The following is a 16,321-nucleotide window of genomic DNA, read 5'->3' on the forward strand; positions in this document are numbered from 1 at the left end:
AAGAACTAAAAAGGTCTTGGGCAGGTCACATAGCTCGAAGACATGACGACAGATGGATTAAAAAAATAACAGAATGGTACCCAAGAGGAGCTAGAAGAAATCCTGGAAGACAAAGGCGGAGATGGATAGATGAAATTCATGAGTTTGTGGGTAGTAAATGGATGGCCAGTGCTCAAAACAGAAGGAACTGGAAAGTTGCTGGAGAGGCCTTCATCCTGCAGTGGATTGAAAATGGCTGATGATGATGATGACATATACTCAATATTCGAAACATTGTCTTCTTTGGCATAGTTGCTGCTGTTATGATTAATGCCTTTTTAAATATTAATATATCACTGTTTTAATTACTGCTTTGTTTAATTCATTTTTTATTGAAATTTTCTGATTTTTAATTCAAATGAGATTATAGTGACATAGCTTAAGAGTAATATAAGTGATAATGCTTTTGATTCAATATAAAAAATTAACACTTGAATCAATTCATATTTTAAAAGTCAGAAAACAAAAAGCTTACAATAAGGGAAACATGTCACAATCACAATAGATAATGAAACATTACATAGATATGATATTTGTAAAAGAATAAGAGAAGTTTACCTCAATATGATATGTAGAACACTTCCATATATGCGAGTGGAAGAAACTTCCGCTTTACCTCTCCGTTCGTTCAAAATACCTGTCCAGTTGAGCCTTAAATTTATTTAGGCTATCAACTTCCACAACAAGGGATGGAAGTCCGTTCCACCAACCAACATACATATTATCTTCCATATTAACGTACATATTAGCATTAGCATTAGCATTAGCATTAGCAGAGGCATATGATGCAAGAAAGCAAGCTTATTCAGCATCAGCCAAAAAAAAAAAAAAAAAACACACCACTCCCATTTCACCCCTCCGTTCGTTCGAAATACCTGTCCAGTTGAGCTTTAAATTTGTTTAGGCTATCAACTTCAACAACAAGTGATGGAAGTCGGTTCCACCAACCAACCACCCGCTGGCCAAAGGCAAATTTCCGCACATCTATCCGACATCCGTCCTTCCTCAATTTGAATTTATGCCCTCTGAGGTGATTATTCTGAGAAAGATGAAGAATCCCATTGGCATTGAGCATGCTCAAACCATTCAAAGCCTTATACACCTCTATCAGATCACCTCGCCGGTGCCTAGTCTCCAGACTCTGTAATTTGCAAAACTTAAGCCTTTCTTCGTAAGAGCAACCCTTTGTTCCATTTACTAATCTTGTTGCCCTTCTCTGTACCCGTTCCAGCAGCTCTACATCCTTCTTGAAATGAGGCCTCCAGACCTGTATACAGTACTCAAGATGTGGCCTTACCATTGCCTTATACAAGGGAATAATCACCTCCTTATCCCTGCTAGAAAAATTCCTGTATATCATTGACAAGACACCATGCGCTACTCTTGCAGCTCGTCTGCACTGCTCAGAGAACTTCATATCTGCCTGCACAATTACCCCCAGGTCCTTTTCATTCTCCACCACTGTCAGTGTAGTACCGCAGAGTTGATACGTTGCTCTGGGGTTACTGTTTCCCATATGCAGCACTTTACATTTGTCGATGTTAAACCTCATTTGCCACCTCTCAGCCCATCTGTTCAACCTTTCCAGATCCTGTTGCAGCAGCATAGCGTCAGTATTGTCCTTAACGACCCTGCCAACCTTTGTATCATCTGCAAACTTGGACATTAAACTTGATATCCCATCATCAATATCATTCATAAACACCGAAAACAACAACGGACCCAACACTGAACCTTGAGGAACTCCACTAATAACATTAGTCCACGTTGAGCAGTGTCCATTGATTACCACTCTCTGTCTTCTGCCACTCAACCATCCCCTTATCCATAGCAGCAATTTGCCTCCAATGCCACACTGCTCCAATTTGTGCAGCAGTCTTCCATGTGCAACAGTATCAAAAGCCTTTCTAAGATCCAAATATATAATATCAAAGTTATTCCCTGCATCCAGTTCTTTTGTGACTACATCATAGTATCCAATCAAATTGGTCAGGCAAGACCTGCCCTTAACAAAACCATGCTGCGTCTGAGCTATAACTGAATTCTTGTCTAGATGATCCTGCAGTGCTTCTTTAACCAGTGCCTCCATTAATTTACCTGGAACAGAAGTTAAACTAACAGGTCTATAATTACTTGTGTCAGCCTTTGATCCTCCTTTGTGAATTGGGGTTACATTTGCACATCTCCAGTCTATGGGCACCTCCCCTGAGTCCAAAGAAGCTCTCATAATTATGGCTAGGGGTTTGCATACTTCCTTTGCTGCCTCCTTTAATATAACTGGATAGATCCCATCCACCCCAGGTGCCTTTTTTATGTTTATCCTCAACAATCTCTCCTCCACTTTCCTCTCAGTTATTACAAAATCATCCAGCTCACTGCCAATGTTTACTTTACCTACATCATTCTCCTTCCTGAATAACTCCTCATGCGTGAATGTAGATGCAAAATACTCGTTTAGATTGTTAGCCACCTGAGCAGGATCCTCAACTGTTGAACCATCAATATCCAGTGGACCAATCTGATTCATCCCTTTCCTTTTCGAGTTCAAGTATGTAAAAAACTCTTTTCTGTTTTTCTTTGCATCCTTTGCCAAGGATTTTTCATAGTCTGCCTTTGCCTGCCTAATCTCCTTTGTGACTTGGTTACAGACCAACTTATATCTATCATAGGCTTCCATGTCACCCATTAATTTGTATGTATCCCATGCATTTTTCTTCTCTGCCACATGTCTCATTAGTTCATCTGACAACCATTTAGGCCTAAACCTTGAACAATATTTCTTAGTTGGTATGTAAAGCCTGGTAGCCTCCAAGATTAGTTCCTTGAATGCTTCCCATTTTGAGTTTGCTGTTGGTAACATCATCAGTTGGTCCCACTGTATAGAATTTAAATACTGTCTCAGACCATCATAGTCACCTTTACGAAAACAAAAACCCTTCCCTTTACCTCTGATGGTAGTTACCTCCTTGAGTAAATCCCACTTCAACACACTGTGATCACTGCCACCTAGTGGTTCATTTATCTGCAGGTTCTTAATGCATGAAGAATCACTACTGATAATCAGATCAAGAGTATTGCTCCCTCTTGTTGCCTCACGAACATGCTGATGTAGAAAACAATCATCCAATAAATCCACAAAAGCCTTGCTAGTGTGCGAGTGACCAACCCACAAATTCCAGTCAATATCTGGGAAATTAAAGTCCCCCATTATAAGACTCTCAGATTTACTGGCCCACTCTATTTCCCTGTACAATATCTTATTATACTCATCAGAGTCATTAGGCCTATAGCACACTCCTACTCTCAATTTTGATTTCCCTATGCTTATGTCGCACCAAACTGACTCGACACTGCCCTGTCCATCGATGTCGACTGGCTTCACTTCCTTGGACTTTATGTGTTTCTTAATTAATAGCATAACCCCTCCTCCCCTCCTGTCCTGTCTATCCTTTCTATACACATTGTATTCCCCAAATTCCAGTTCCGCATTACTTATATCTGTGTGACACCACGTCTCTGATATCCCAACAATATCTGCCTTTGATGTTTTGAGCAATACCTCAAATTCATCAACACTTCCTGTTAACACATCTCCTGTTAACATGGAAGTTAACACTTCCATGTTAACAGGAGAGACTGCTTCTACAGGGATGGAAGCACTTAAATAGAAAGGGTGAAAGAATATTTCCTGATGCTATTAAGTGAGTGTTAGGTTGGTGGGAAAACTGCTAGCTTTGAGGGATACACGGACTAATAGATTAACGTAGCCGCTGGCAGAGGTTAAAGTAATTCTTGACTGCATCTATTGGAATGAGCAGCAGCCTGGAAAACAAGGTGCTGGGGATTTCAGAGGTTGCTGAGAGTCATTGCTAAACAAGTAAGTACACGGGCTATATTAGGGTAGCTAAGAATAGGAACAGGTGTGTGTATACTTGCGTATATACCAATGCTAGGAGTTTGGTAAATAAATTTCTGTATTTGAGGTATTGCTCAAACTGGAATTTGGGCAGTGCAATGTGTACAGACAGGATAGGAAGGGGGAAGGAGTTATGCTATTAGTTAAGAAACACATAAAATCCAAGGAAGTGAAGCCAGTTGACATCTCTGGACAGTGCAGTGTCGAGTCAGTTTGGTGTGACATAAGCATTGGGAGATCAAAATTGAGAGTAGGAATGTGCTATAGGCCTAATGACTCCGATCATTATAAGAAGAAACTGTACAGGGAAATAGAGTAGACCAGTAAATTAGAGAGTCTTATAATGGGGGATTTTAATTTCCCAGATATTGACTGGAATTTGTATGTTGGACACTCACACAATAAGAAAGCTTTTGTGGATTTATTGGATGATTGTTTTCTACATCAGCATGTTCGGAAGGCAACTAGAGGGAGTAATACTCTTGATCTGATTATCAGTAGTGATTCTTCATGCATTAGGATCTGCAGATAAAGAAACCACTAGGTGGCAGTGATCACAATGTGCTGAAGTGGGATTTAGCATTAGCATTAGTAGAGGCATATGATGCAAGGAAGCAAGCTTATGCAGCATCAAACAAAATAAAACAAACAAACAAAAAAAAAAAAAATTCCACTTTACCTCTCCGTTCGTTCAAAATACCTGTCCAGTTGAGCCTTAAATTTATTTAGCCTATCAACTTCCACAACAAGGGATGGAAGTCCATTCCACCAACCAACTACTCGCTGGCTAAAGGCAGATTTCCACATATCTATCCTACATCTGTTTTCCTCAGTTTGAATTTATGCCCTCTCAGGTTATTATTCTGAGCAAGAGGAAGAATCGCATCAGCATTGAGCATGCTCAAACCATTCAAGGCTTTATACACCTCTATCAGATCACCTTGCCGGTGCCTAGTCTCCACACATTGTAATTTGCAAAACTTAGGCCTTTCTTTGTAAGAGCAACCCTTTGTTCCATTCACTAATCTTATTGCCCTTCTCTGAACTCGTCCAAGCAGCTCTACATCCTTCTTGAAATGAGGCCTCCAGACCTGTATACAGTACTCAAGGTGTGGCCTACACATTGCCTTAATCAAGGGAATAATCACCCCCTTATCCCTGCTAGAAAAATTCATGTATATCATTGACAAGACATCATGAGCTACTCTTGCAGCCCGTTTGCACTGCTCAGAGAACTTCATATCTGCTTGCACAATTATCCCCAGGTCCTTTTCATTCACTACCACTGTCAGTGTAGTACCACAGAGTTGATATGTTGCTCTGGGGTTGGTGTTTCCCATATGTAGTACTTTATATTTGTCAATGTTAAACTTCATTTGCCATCTCTCAGCCCATCTGCTCAACCTTTCCAGATCCTGTTGCAGCAGCATAGTGTCAGTGGTGTCCTTGACAACCCTGCCAAATTTTGTATCATCTGCAAACTTGGATATTGAGTTTGATCTACCATCATCAATATCATTTATAAATACAGAAAACAACAATGGACCCAACACTGAACCCTGAGGGACTCCACTAATAACATTAGTCCACAATGAGCAGTGTACATTGATTACCACTCTTCGTCTTTTCCCACTCAACCATGCCTTTATCCATAGCAGAAATTTGCCTCCAATGCTACACTGCTCCAATTTGTGCAGCAGTCCTCCATGTGCAACAGTATCAAAAGCCTTTTTAAGATCCAAATATATGATATTAAAGTTATTCCCTTGCATCCAGTTCCTTTGTGACCACATCATAGTATCCAATCAAATTGGTCAGGAAAGACTCCCTTAACAAAACCATGCTGTGTCTGAGCTATAACTGAAGTCTTGTTTAAATGATCCTGCAGTGCTTCTTTAACCAGTGCCTCCATTAATTTTCCTGGAACAGAAGTTAAACTCACAGGTCTATAATTACTTGTGTCAGCCTTTGATCCTCCTTTGTGAATTGGGTTCACATTTCCACATCTCCAGTCCATGGGTACCTCCCCTGAGTCCAAGGAAACTCTCATGATTATGGCTAAGGGTTTGCTTACTTTTTTGGCTGCCTCCTTTAATATAACTGGATAGATACCATCCACCCCAGGTGCCTTTCTTGTGTTTATCTTCAACAATTTCTCCTCCACTTTACTCTCAGTTATTACAAGATTCTCTAGCTTACTGCCAGAGTTGAATACACCTCTGGCATTCCCCTCGCTGAATAACTCCTCATGTGTGAATGTTGATGCAAAATATTCATTTAGTTTGTTAGCTACCTGAGCAGGATCATCAACAGTTGACCCATCGATATCAAGTGGTCCAATCTGATTCATCCCCTTCCTTCTAGAGTTTACATAAGTAAAGAATTCTTTGCTGTTTTTCTTTGCATCCCTTGCCAAAGATTTCTCGTAATCTGTCTTCGCCTGCCTTACCTCCTTTGTAACTTGGTTACAGATCAACTTGTATCTATCATAGGCTTCTGTGTCACGTGTTAATTTGTATGTATCGCATGTATTTTTCTTCTCTGCCATATGTCTCATTAGTTCATCTGACATCCATTTAGGCCTAAACCTTGAACAATATTTCTTAGTTGGTATGTAAAGCCTAGTAGCTTGCAAGATAAGTTCTTTGAATGCTTCCCATTTTGAATTTGCTGTTGGTAATATCATCAGTTGGTCCCACTGTATAGAATTTAAATACTGTCTCAGTCCATCGTAGTTGCCTTTACGAAAGCAATAACCCTTCCCTTTACATCTAATTGTAGTTACCTCTTTGAGTGAATCCCACTTCAGCACACTGTGATCACTGCCACCTAGTGGTTCATTAATCGCAGATTCTTAATGCATGAAGAATCACTACTGATAATCAAATCAAGAGTATTACTCCATCTAGTTGCCTTCCAAACATGCTGATGTAGAAAATATTCATCCAATAAATATACAAAATCCTTGCTAATGTGTGAGTGACCAGCCCCCAAATTCCAGTTAATATCTGGGAAATTAAAATCCCCCATTATAAGACTCTCTGATTTACTGATCCACTCTATTTCCCTGTACAGTTTCTTATTATACTCATCAGAGTCATTAGGCCTATAGCACACTCCTACTCTCAATTTTGATCTCCCAATGCTTATGTCACACCAAACTGATTCGACACTACACTGTCCAGCGATGTCGACTGGCTTCACTTCCTTGGATTTTATGTATTTCCTAACTAATAGCATAACCCCTTCTCCCTTCCTATCCTGTCTATCCTTTCTGTAGACATTGTACTCCCCAAATTCCAGTTCTGCATTCCTTATATCTGTGTGACACCACGTCTCTGAAATCCCAACAATATCTGCCTTTGATGTTTTCAGCAATACCTCAAATTCATCAAATTTATTTACTAAACTCCTAGCATTGGTGTACATGCAAGTATACATGCATCTGTTCTTTTTCTTAGCTACCCTAACACAACCCATGTGTTTAGTTGTACACCAATGATTCCCAGCAGTCTCTGAAATATCCTGCATCTTATTTTCCAGGCTGCTGCTCATTCCAATAGAAGCAGTGCAAGAATCACTTTCACCTCTGCCAGTGGCTACTGTTAATCTATTAGTCCTTGTATCCCCCCAATCTTGCAGTTTTCCGACCCACCTAACACTGCCTCGATAGCACCAGCAAACATTCTTGCACCCTTTCTATTTAAGTGTATCCCATTCCTGTAGAAGCAGTCTCTCCTGTTAACAAGTACAGACCAGGCTGAAAAATAATAATGAAATAATAAAAGTAATGATAATTTATTCTCACTAGATGGTAAACTAGAGGTTTCTGTGTGAAAACACACGCCTCTAGGCTAAGAGGCCGGATGAACAACATAACCCACATGAACCCTTCGCTAACCTATGTAAATCTGGCCTTTACAGAGTTTTTATTCGTCACATTTCCGGAGTCGGAGAAACCCCAAGAACCGCATTACAAATAACGCTATATACTATACAGTTTGCCCAGGAATTGTTCACCCGATGTGTGAACAACCTCCGAATCCAGGCCAACTTGATTCCAGTCAAACCTGAAGATGAATACCAAAACTTGACCGTCTACATGGACTTGACTATATAATCATCTATCAACATAGAGTAAAACTCCCCCTGTATACCTTGTTTCGGGACAGGTGGAACTGTCATCTTTGGATGACCCATAACTTTATGGGACTCATCTTTGTGCAGCACCCTAACCATGCAATCTTTTATTCTTTCCGTGGGCCTGGGTGGGCTCCCCAATCCAGGGACATCTTAACTCTTTGTTCCTTACTATTTCACTCATCTGGTGGATGCGTTCTTTCTTCATTCTCCTTTTTTCTCACATACCTTTACTCCTTACTCTCAAGCTATTTCCCCCACTCACACTTTAATTTCAATTTTTTCTTTTTTAAGAGCCCCTTGAAATCTCAGGCAACTCTGGGTGTTGTCTAGCCAGAGTTCTTTCCCTCTATTGCACTGCCTAGCCTACCTTCACAGAGTTAATGACAGGCAATGTGGGGTCTCACAAGGGGGGACCCCATAGCTAAATGGCCAGATGAACAATGCAACCCAAAACTACACTGTGCAACCCTAAACCAACACATACATATTTTGGCCTTTACAGAGAACTGTATGTATCACAGAGTACTATGTGGAGTTAGGGGGACTTCCCCGTGCCACCAGAAAATAAATACTAAGTCACCGAGTCTCCATTGACTTCACCGGGGCTTTCGATGCCATTTGGTGGCTGAGTGTCATGAGGTGTTATTGGAAGGCTGGCATTCCTTCTAGTCTATCATTGCCTCCAACATTACTTTCAAGATCACCTAGTCTTTGTGTTGAACCAAATACAAAGAAATATGTCACATCTCCAGGGGCTGCGTGCAAGGGTCTGCTTAGCCCCTTGTGTTTTGGACAGTTCTCCTGGATGAACTCTTAAATCTGGAAGTTGAGCATTCCACCATCCTAGCATATGCCAATGGTGTCATCATGCTAATTGAAACAGACAGCAGATTTAAATATGCTTTAAACCAAATCCAGACATGGTTGCATCGTCATAAATTGTGAATTTCATCCGAGAAAATGAAAACCCTTCTGATTAAAGGAACCCTAAGTCCCAGAAGATCACCAACTGTACATACATCTTGATAGCTAACCCAGTAAACTGGTAAATAATGATTCCTCAGAATGATTGTCGATGACAACAGAATGATCCTCATTGTTCCTCAGAATGATTGTTGATGACAAACTTACGTTTTATCCTCACCTTGTCCACTTGGCTGGAAAGATGAGAAAATACACCTTAATTGCTAGGATTTCCAAATGCAATTTGGGGCTAAAGCGGCATGCTTTAGCCACAATCTATAAGCCTGTCTCCATTCTTGTGGTATGGTGCTGGCACTTGGTTTCACAGGGCCATTATCAACAGAAACAAAAGAAAGCTTGATTGCACCCAGTGGCACATTCTGCTTGTCATCACCCGAGCTTGCTGCACCATTAGCACACCTGCCCTTCAAGTACTGGCTGGGACCATGCCACTTCACCTCGAAGCCATTGCCAAGGGACTTCTTTACAGCTTCGAGGAATCTGGAAATTTGATTCAGTTACTCATGAGTTGGATTTAGGGAACAATTTCGACCTAGTTTATTTGGATTTTAGCAAAGCCTTTGATTCATTCCCTTGTGAGACGTTACTATATAAGCTTGAAAAGGTTGGAATTACTTGTAAGATTCCAAGGTGGATTGTTGGGTAGCTGCAGGGCAGAAGGCAGAGTGTTGTCATTAATGGATATTCTTCCAATTGGTGTAATGTCAGGAGTGGGGTCCTGCAAAGATCGGTTCTTGGATCATTTGTTTCTTATTTTTATAACTACGAAGGGATAGAAGGTGCAATGTCAAAATTTGCAGATGACGTAAAGATGGGCAGAGGTGTCAATGATCAGTGCCAAGCAGTGCTCTTTCAGGATGACTTGAACTGACTTCAAAGATTGTCAGAGAAGTGGCAACTATATTTTAATGCTGCCAAATGCAAGATCTTACACTTGGGGAATAGGAATCACAAATAAATTATACACTTGGTGGGGATGAATTAAAAATATTGGGGAGGAAAGGATCTGGGAGTTACAATACGAGCAAATATGAAGTTTTCTGAACAGTGTAAACAGGGAGCCAGGAAAGCCAATAACTTTTAATGCCTTCTTTCCTCATCCTCCTCCTTTTGCCTGCTGTGACTCCACCATTTATACTATTTTTTTTACTTGGTTTCCATCCAGTAAGTTCAGGTGACCCTGGTGGAGACCAGCCAGAGTATGATTGGCAGCCTGACTCATTTCCCAGTGGTGTTGGCAGGCAACATAGGGTCCTGCTAGGGGTCCTGTGGCCAGGGGTCCAAAGGCACAACAACAGAACAAAAGACAATACTACATAAACCAGACACTACCCTTTTTCCTGGATTTTGTAGTAGTTCTACAGAATACAGCACAGATGTGGGAAACCACCAGTGATGCCCGATGCCAAATACTATGCACTGAAAATGTGCTGCATATTGTGGTTTTTAATGCTGCAAAATGTTTATTGGCCAATTTAACCCCAGGGGCTCACATCTGGTGAATATGGGCTTGGCACACCCAGGGTCCTGAGCTGGATATCATCATTCTTCTTTTTCTTGGTGATTCCTTTCCACTTCTGTCAATCTCTCTCTCTCTCTCTCTCTCTCTCTCTCTCTCTCTCTCTCTCTCTCTCTCTCTCTCTCTCTCTCTCAGGGTTACTTGGGAATTTTTTTTGGCTGGTGCAGCATAAGCCTCAGGCTTCCTTGCACCATATGGCTAAAAATAATAATAATAATAATAATAAGAGTTAGTACGCATTACTGTTATATTTGTTAATTTCTATGTTTTGTATTTAATGCCATCCTAAGGAATTTTTCTTCTAGTCTTAGTACTAAGAAAGTAAATTATAATATACTCTGCCATTCTTTAGATATTTTCTTTTATTTGTGTTTTTATAGTTTGAGATTTTGTCTGATTTAATTAGGTAAATTGCAGAAAATGTTTGTACCCACATGACTGTAATCGGATGTTTGCCCAAAATACTTGAATCTGTTTCCTTAATTGTACTTAGTGCTCTGTTTAAGTAATTCAGCACATAGGACAAAACATTCGTACTATGTCCCCTTCAACTTAAAATTAATTATTTTATTTTTATAGCTAGCCCTAGCAGGAATATACTTTAGGTAAATGTCCTATTTGCCCATGCTTCAGTACTGCCCTGAATGCACTCTACATCAGGTCCCAATTAATGGATTTATCAATTTTTTTATTTTCCTTTATGATTTTTGTAATATAATGTTAATTTATTCCAGTAATATTTCCTTTACCATTTCAATTTATTCCCAGTTTGTAATTTTCATTTTGTTATTGCACATTAAAAGTGTATAATTATCATTTAGGCAACCAAAGCAGTTATTCAGCGGGAAGCACCTGGAATGGCTACAGCCATTATGTGTGGATCTTTGCAAATAACACCTCTGGCAATGCTTTCAAGGTAGGAGTAGAAAATTTTGTAGACTACACTTATAGGCATCTGTTGTTATTTAAACAGGTTGTAAACTTTTTGGCAACAAAAATGACATTCTGCTGCACAGCATGACCAAAAATATTCAGATGATCCTCAGATATTGTGTATCAGAAGTTCCCATCTATACATATTATGCCATCTGAGACATATCACTGTAAATTTGAAAGTGTTTGAAAGTTGAATTTGAAAGTTTCTGCAATTCTGCAGAGACACGATAGGAGGGAGTATATGATGAGAGCCTTATCAATTGATTCTGCCCTTAGAGAGATTATGCAGTGCTCATGGGGTATAATTATTCTCAGAATGATCTGTGCTTCTTAACAGGAGAGATTGCTTCTACAGGGATGAGATACACTTAAACAGAAAGGTGCAAGGATATTTGCTGTTGCTATCGAGGCAGTGTAATGATGGGTCAGAAAACTTCTAGCTTGGAGGATGCACAAACTAATAGATTAGCAGTAGTTTTGTCCCAACTAAGAAATATTGTTCAAGGTTTAGGCTTAAATGGATGTCAAATGAACTAATGAGACTTGTATCAGAGAAGAAAAATGCATGGATGCATATAAACTATCAGGTGATACAGAAACATATGGTACATATAATCTGCTCAGTAATCAAGTCACAAAGGAGGTTAGAGGTGAAGGCAGATTACGAGAAAAACAGCAAAGAGTTCTATATTTATGTAAACTCTAGAAGGAAGGAGATGAATCAGAGCGGTTCACTTGATATCAATGGTTCTACTGTTGATAATCCTGCTTAGGTTACTGACAAACTGAATGAGCATTTTGCCTCTACATTTACACGAGGAGTTATTCATGGAGGAGAATGCGAGTGGTGAATTAAACTCTGGCAGTGAGCTAATTTGTAATAACTGAGAGCAAAGTGGAGGAGAAATTGTCGAAGATAAACACTCGATGTGGCTGGGATCTATCCAGTTATATTAAAGGAGACAGCAAAGGAAGTAAGCAAACCCTTAGCCCTAATTATGAGAGCTTTCTTGACTCGGGGGAGGTCCCCATGGACTGGAGATGTGCAAATGTGTCTCTGCTAATTCACAAAGGGGGGGATCAAAGGGTGACACGAGTTATTACAGACCTGTTAATTTAACTTCTGTCCTGGAAATTTAGCCAGATTTATTATGCTAGTAGGAGCCAGACATGTTCAAAGCCACTAAATGGATTTTTCTTATTTATTGATTTGAAATTATTGTTTTTCAAAAACTTTTGATTTAAATTTAGTAGTATAGCAGTATTTTGTGATTTTCTGATTAATCTGGTGTATCTATTCTTTACTCAGCTTTGTAATTGCATAAAAGTATCGGAGGGTGTCAAATCCACGTGTTACAAGTTGCAGCTCCGCTGAAGAAGTAGTTTTTTAGCCATATTTAGCTGCTTTATTGACCATTTTTACATCAAATTATTTTCTATAAGTAGCTTATAGAACTAGTCAGGAATGTTAGTTTATTCTGAATTGAGACAGTGAGATTTGAAAGTTAATTAATACTTAAGTATCCGTAGATTTACCGTTCGTAACTTACCTGCCGCCTTTGTCATACGATACGTTATATACCGAACTAGATAGCGTTAGTATAGTATAGGTTATAATATTGACAGTTGATCGGTAGAATCTATTAAACTCGTTGAACTTCGTTGTCAATTAAATTGTACTTTTAACTAAATACATATAACGACTTAGATTACAAACGTAACATAATTAATTAATACATAACTGATACGGAAGTTATATAAAGAGAACTCGTAGATAATTAATACTTGACACTGAAAAATATATATACTGTTTTAACTGTGTTGGGATACAAGTTTAGGGTTGTAATTTTGAACTCAAATTGAAATTTTATTGAAATTAATCGAAATCATGGCTCAGACCAGAGCAGCAAAGCAAAAGGCTCAAGCTAATGGAAGTGCTGTGGCTCAGAGGAGAACTGAGGGGGTCAGTTGCCTTCTGAATCACAGCCTTCTAAAGTGCACTGCTTGCATCATGTTTGTTGACATTCAGGTACGGGACATGATATTGCCATGGGGGATGTCCTTGTGTGTGTGTGCAATGCAAGGAGTGTAATGAAATCAGGCAACAACTCAGCGTTGTTATGGGCCTATATGAGAGCTTGAAGGACAGGGTGGATGCCCTCGAAGGAACTAAATTGAGGGCCCCATCAAGCTCTCAGCTGCCCACATTAACGCCAGAGCTTGCACTTGGTCATCACGCAACACAGCGGCAACCCCCAAGGCAGAATGCGCTGGTCCCACAGGAACTAGTAGTTGTTAGTGACTCTATTGTCAGGGAAACTGGGAACATGCTTTGTAAAATGGATAGGTGGAACAGGACCAGGGTATGTCTACCAGGGGCAAAGGTTGATGACGTTGTAGAGCGGATATCATCTTTTAAGGGCACAAAAGGTGATATAGTTGTACACGTTGGCACTAATGATATCAAGAGTAGGAGACCGGCAGAATTACTTAACAAGTACAGGTCACTGTTGAAAAAAAGCCGTGAAGTAGGGTTGAATTTGAAAGTGTCTGCAATTCTGCCCAGACACGATAGGAGGGAGTATATGATGAGAGCCTTGTCGATCAATTCGGCCCTGGAAAGATTGTGCAAGGCTCAAGGGGTAGAATTTTTTTCAGCCTGGACTGTACTTGTTAACAGGAGAGATTCCTTCTACAGGGACAGGATACACTTAAATAGAAAGGGTGCAAGAATATTTGCTGATGCTATCGAGGCAGTGTTAGGTGGGTCGGAGGTGCCTCCGTAGCCAGGTGGGAAGGAGCAGCAGTGCGTAGCACACGCTTCTTGATTAGATAAAAACTAAATAACAAACAACAAACAAACAGGTGGGTCGGAAAACTGCTAGCGTGGGGGATACAAAGACGAATAGATTAACAGTAGCCACTGGCAGAGGTGAAAGTGATTCTTGCACTGCTTCTATTGGAATGAGCAGAAGCCTGAAAAAAAAGAAGCAGGATATTTCAGAGACTGCTGGGAGTCATTGCAGTACAAGTAGACACATGGGTTGTGTTAGGGTAGCTAAGAATAGAAACAGGTTCATGTATACTTGCATGTACACCAATGCTAGGAGTTTAGTAAATATATTTGATGAATTTGAGGTATTGCTCAAAACTTCGAAGGCAGATATTGTTGGGATATCAGAGACGTGGTGTCACACAGATATAAGGAATGCAGAACTGGAATTTGGGGAGTATAACGTCTACAGAAAGGATAGACAGGGTAGGAAGGGAGGAGGGGTTATGCTATTAGTTAAGAAACACATAAAATCCAAGGAAGTGAAACCAGTTGACATCGCTGGAGAGTGTAGTGTCGAGTCAGTTTGGTGTGACATAAGCATTGGGAGATCAAAATTGAGAATAGGAGTGTCCTATAGGCCTAATCACTCTGATGAGTATAATAAGAAACTGTACAGGGAAATAGAGTGGGTCAGTACATCAGAGAGTCTTATAATGGGGGATTTTAATTTCCCAGATATTGACTGGAATTTGGGGGCTGGTCACTCACATATTAGCAAGGCTTTTCTGGATTTATTGGATGATTGTTTTCTACATCAGCATGTTCGGGAGGCAACTAGAGGGAGTAATACTCTTGATGTGATTATCACTAGTGATTCTTTATGCATTAAGAATCTGCAGATAAAGGAACCACTAGGTGGCACTGATCACAGTGTGCTGAAGTGGGATTTACTCAAAGAGGTAACTACCATTAGGGGGTAAAGGGAAAGGTTATTGCTTTCGTAAAGGCGACTACGATGGACTGAGACAGTATTTAAATTCTATACAGTGGAACAAACTGATGATGTTATCAACAGCAAATTCAAAATGGGAAGCATTCAAAGAACTTATCTTGGAAGCTACTAGGCTTTACATACCAAATAAGAAATATTGTTCAAGGTTTAGGCCTAAGTGGATGTCAGATGAACTAATGAGGCATTAGCATTAGTAGAGGCATTTGATGCAAGAAAGCAAGCTTATGCAGCATCAGCCAAAAAATAAAATAAAATAAATAAAAAATAACCACTTCCACTTCACCCCTCTGTTCGTTCGAAATACCTGTCCGGCTGAGCCTTAAACTTATTTAGGCTATCAACCTCCATGACTAGGGATGGAAGTCTGTTCCACCAACCAACCACCCACTGGCTAAAGGCAAATTTCCTCACGTCTATCCTACATCTGTCTTTGCTCAATTTGAATTTATGCCCTTTCAGGTGATTATTCTGAGCAAGAGGAAGAATCCCATCAGCATTGACCATGGTCAAACCATTCAAGGCTTTATACACCTCTATCAGATCACCTCGTTGGTGCCTAGACTCCAGACACTGTAATTTGCAAAACTTAAGCCTTTCTTCGTAAGAGCACCCCTTTGTTCCATTCACCAATCTTGTTGCCCTTCTCTGTACTCGTTCCAGCATCTCTACATCCTTCTTGAAATGAGGCCTCCAGACCTGTATACAGTACTCTAGGTGTGGCCTGACCATTGCCTTATACAAGGGAATAATCACCTCCTTATCCCTGCTGGAAAAATTGCTATGTATCATCGACAATAACCCATGAGCTACTCTTGGGGTAGCTCATGGTGTATTGTCCTGTCTGCACTGCTCAGAAAACTTCATATCTGCCTGCACAACCACCCCCAGGTCCCTTTCATTCTCTACCACTGTCAGTGTAGTACCACAGAGTTGATACGTTGCTCTGATGTTGCTGTTTCCCATATGTAGTACTTTACATTTGTCAATGTTCAACTT

The 16,321-nt window shown here is 40.1% G+C and overlaps 1 protein-coding gene across 1 annotated transcript in view; it reads left to right on the forward strand.

The window, feature by feature from the left end:
• cin (Molybdenum cofactor synthesis protein cinnamon) overlaps positions 1-16,321 on the forward strand; it is a 321,839-nt gene that overhangs the window by 99,198 nt on the left and 206,320 nt on the right. The window contains exon 6 of the mRNA XM_090376470.1: positions 11,423-11,517. Coding sequence (XP_090232596.1) covers positions 11,423-11,517 — 95 coding nt within the window. The remainder of the gene's footprint in view (positions 1-11,422; positions 11,518-16,321) is intronic.

This window comes from Mastigoproctus giganteus, chromosome 6 (assembly GCF_048544385.1).
Source record: "Mastigoproctus giganteus isolate SK-2022 chromosome 6, ASM4854438v1, whole genome shotgun sequence".
NCBI classification, from domain to species: domain Eukaryota; kingdom Metazoa; phylum Arthropoda; class Arachnida; order Uropygi; family Thelyphonidae; genus Mastigoproctus; species Mastigoproctus giganteus.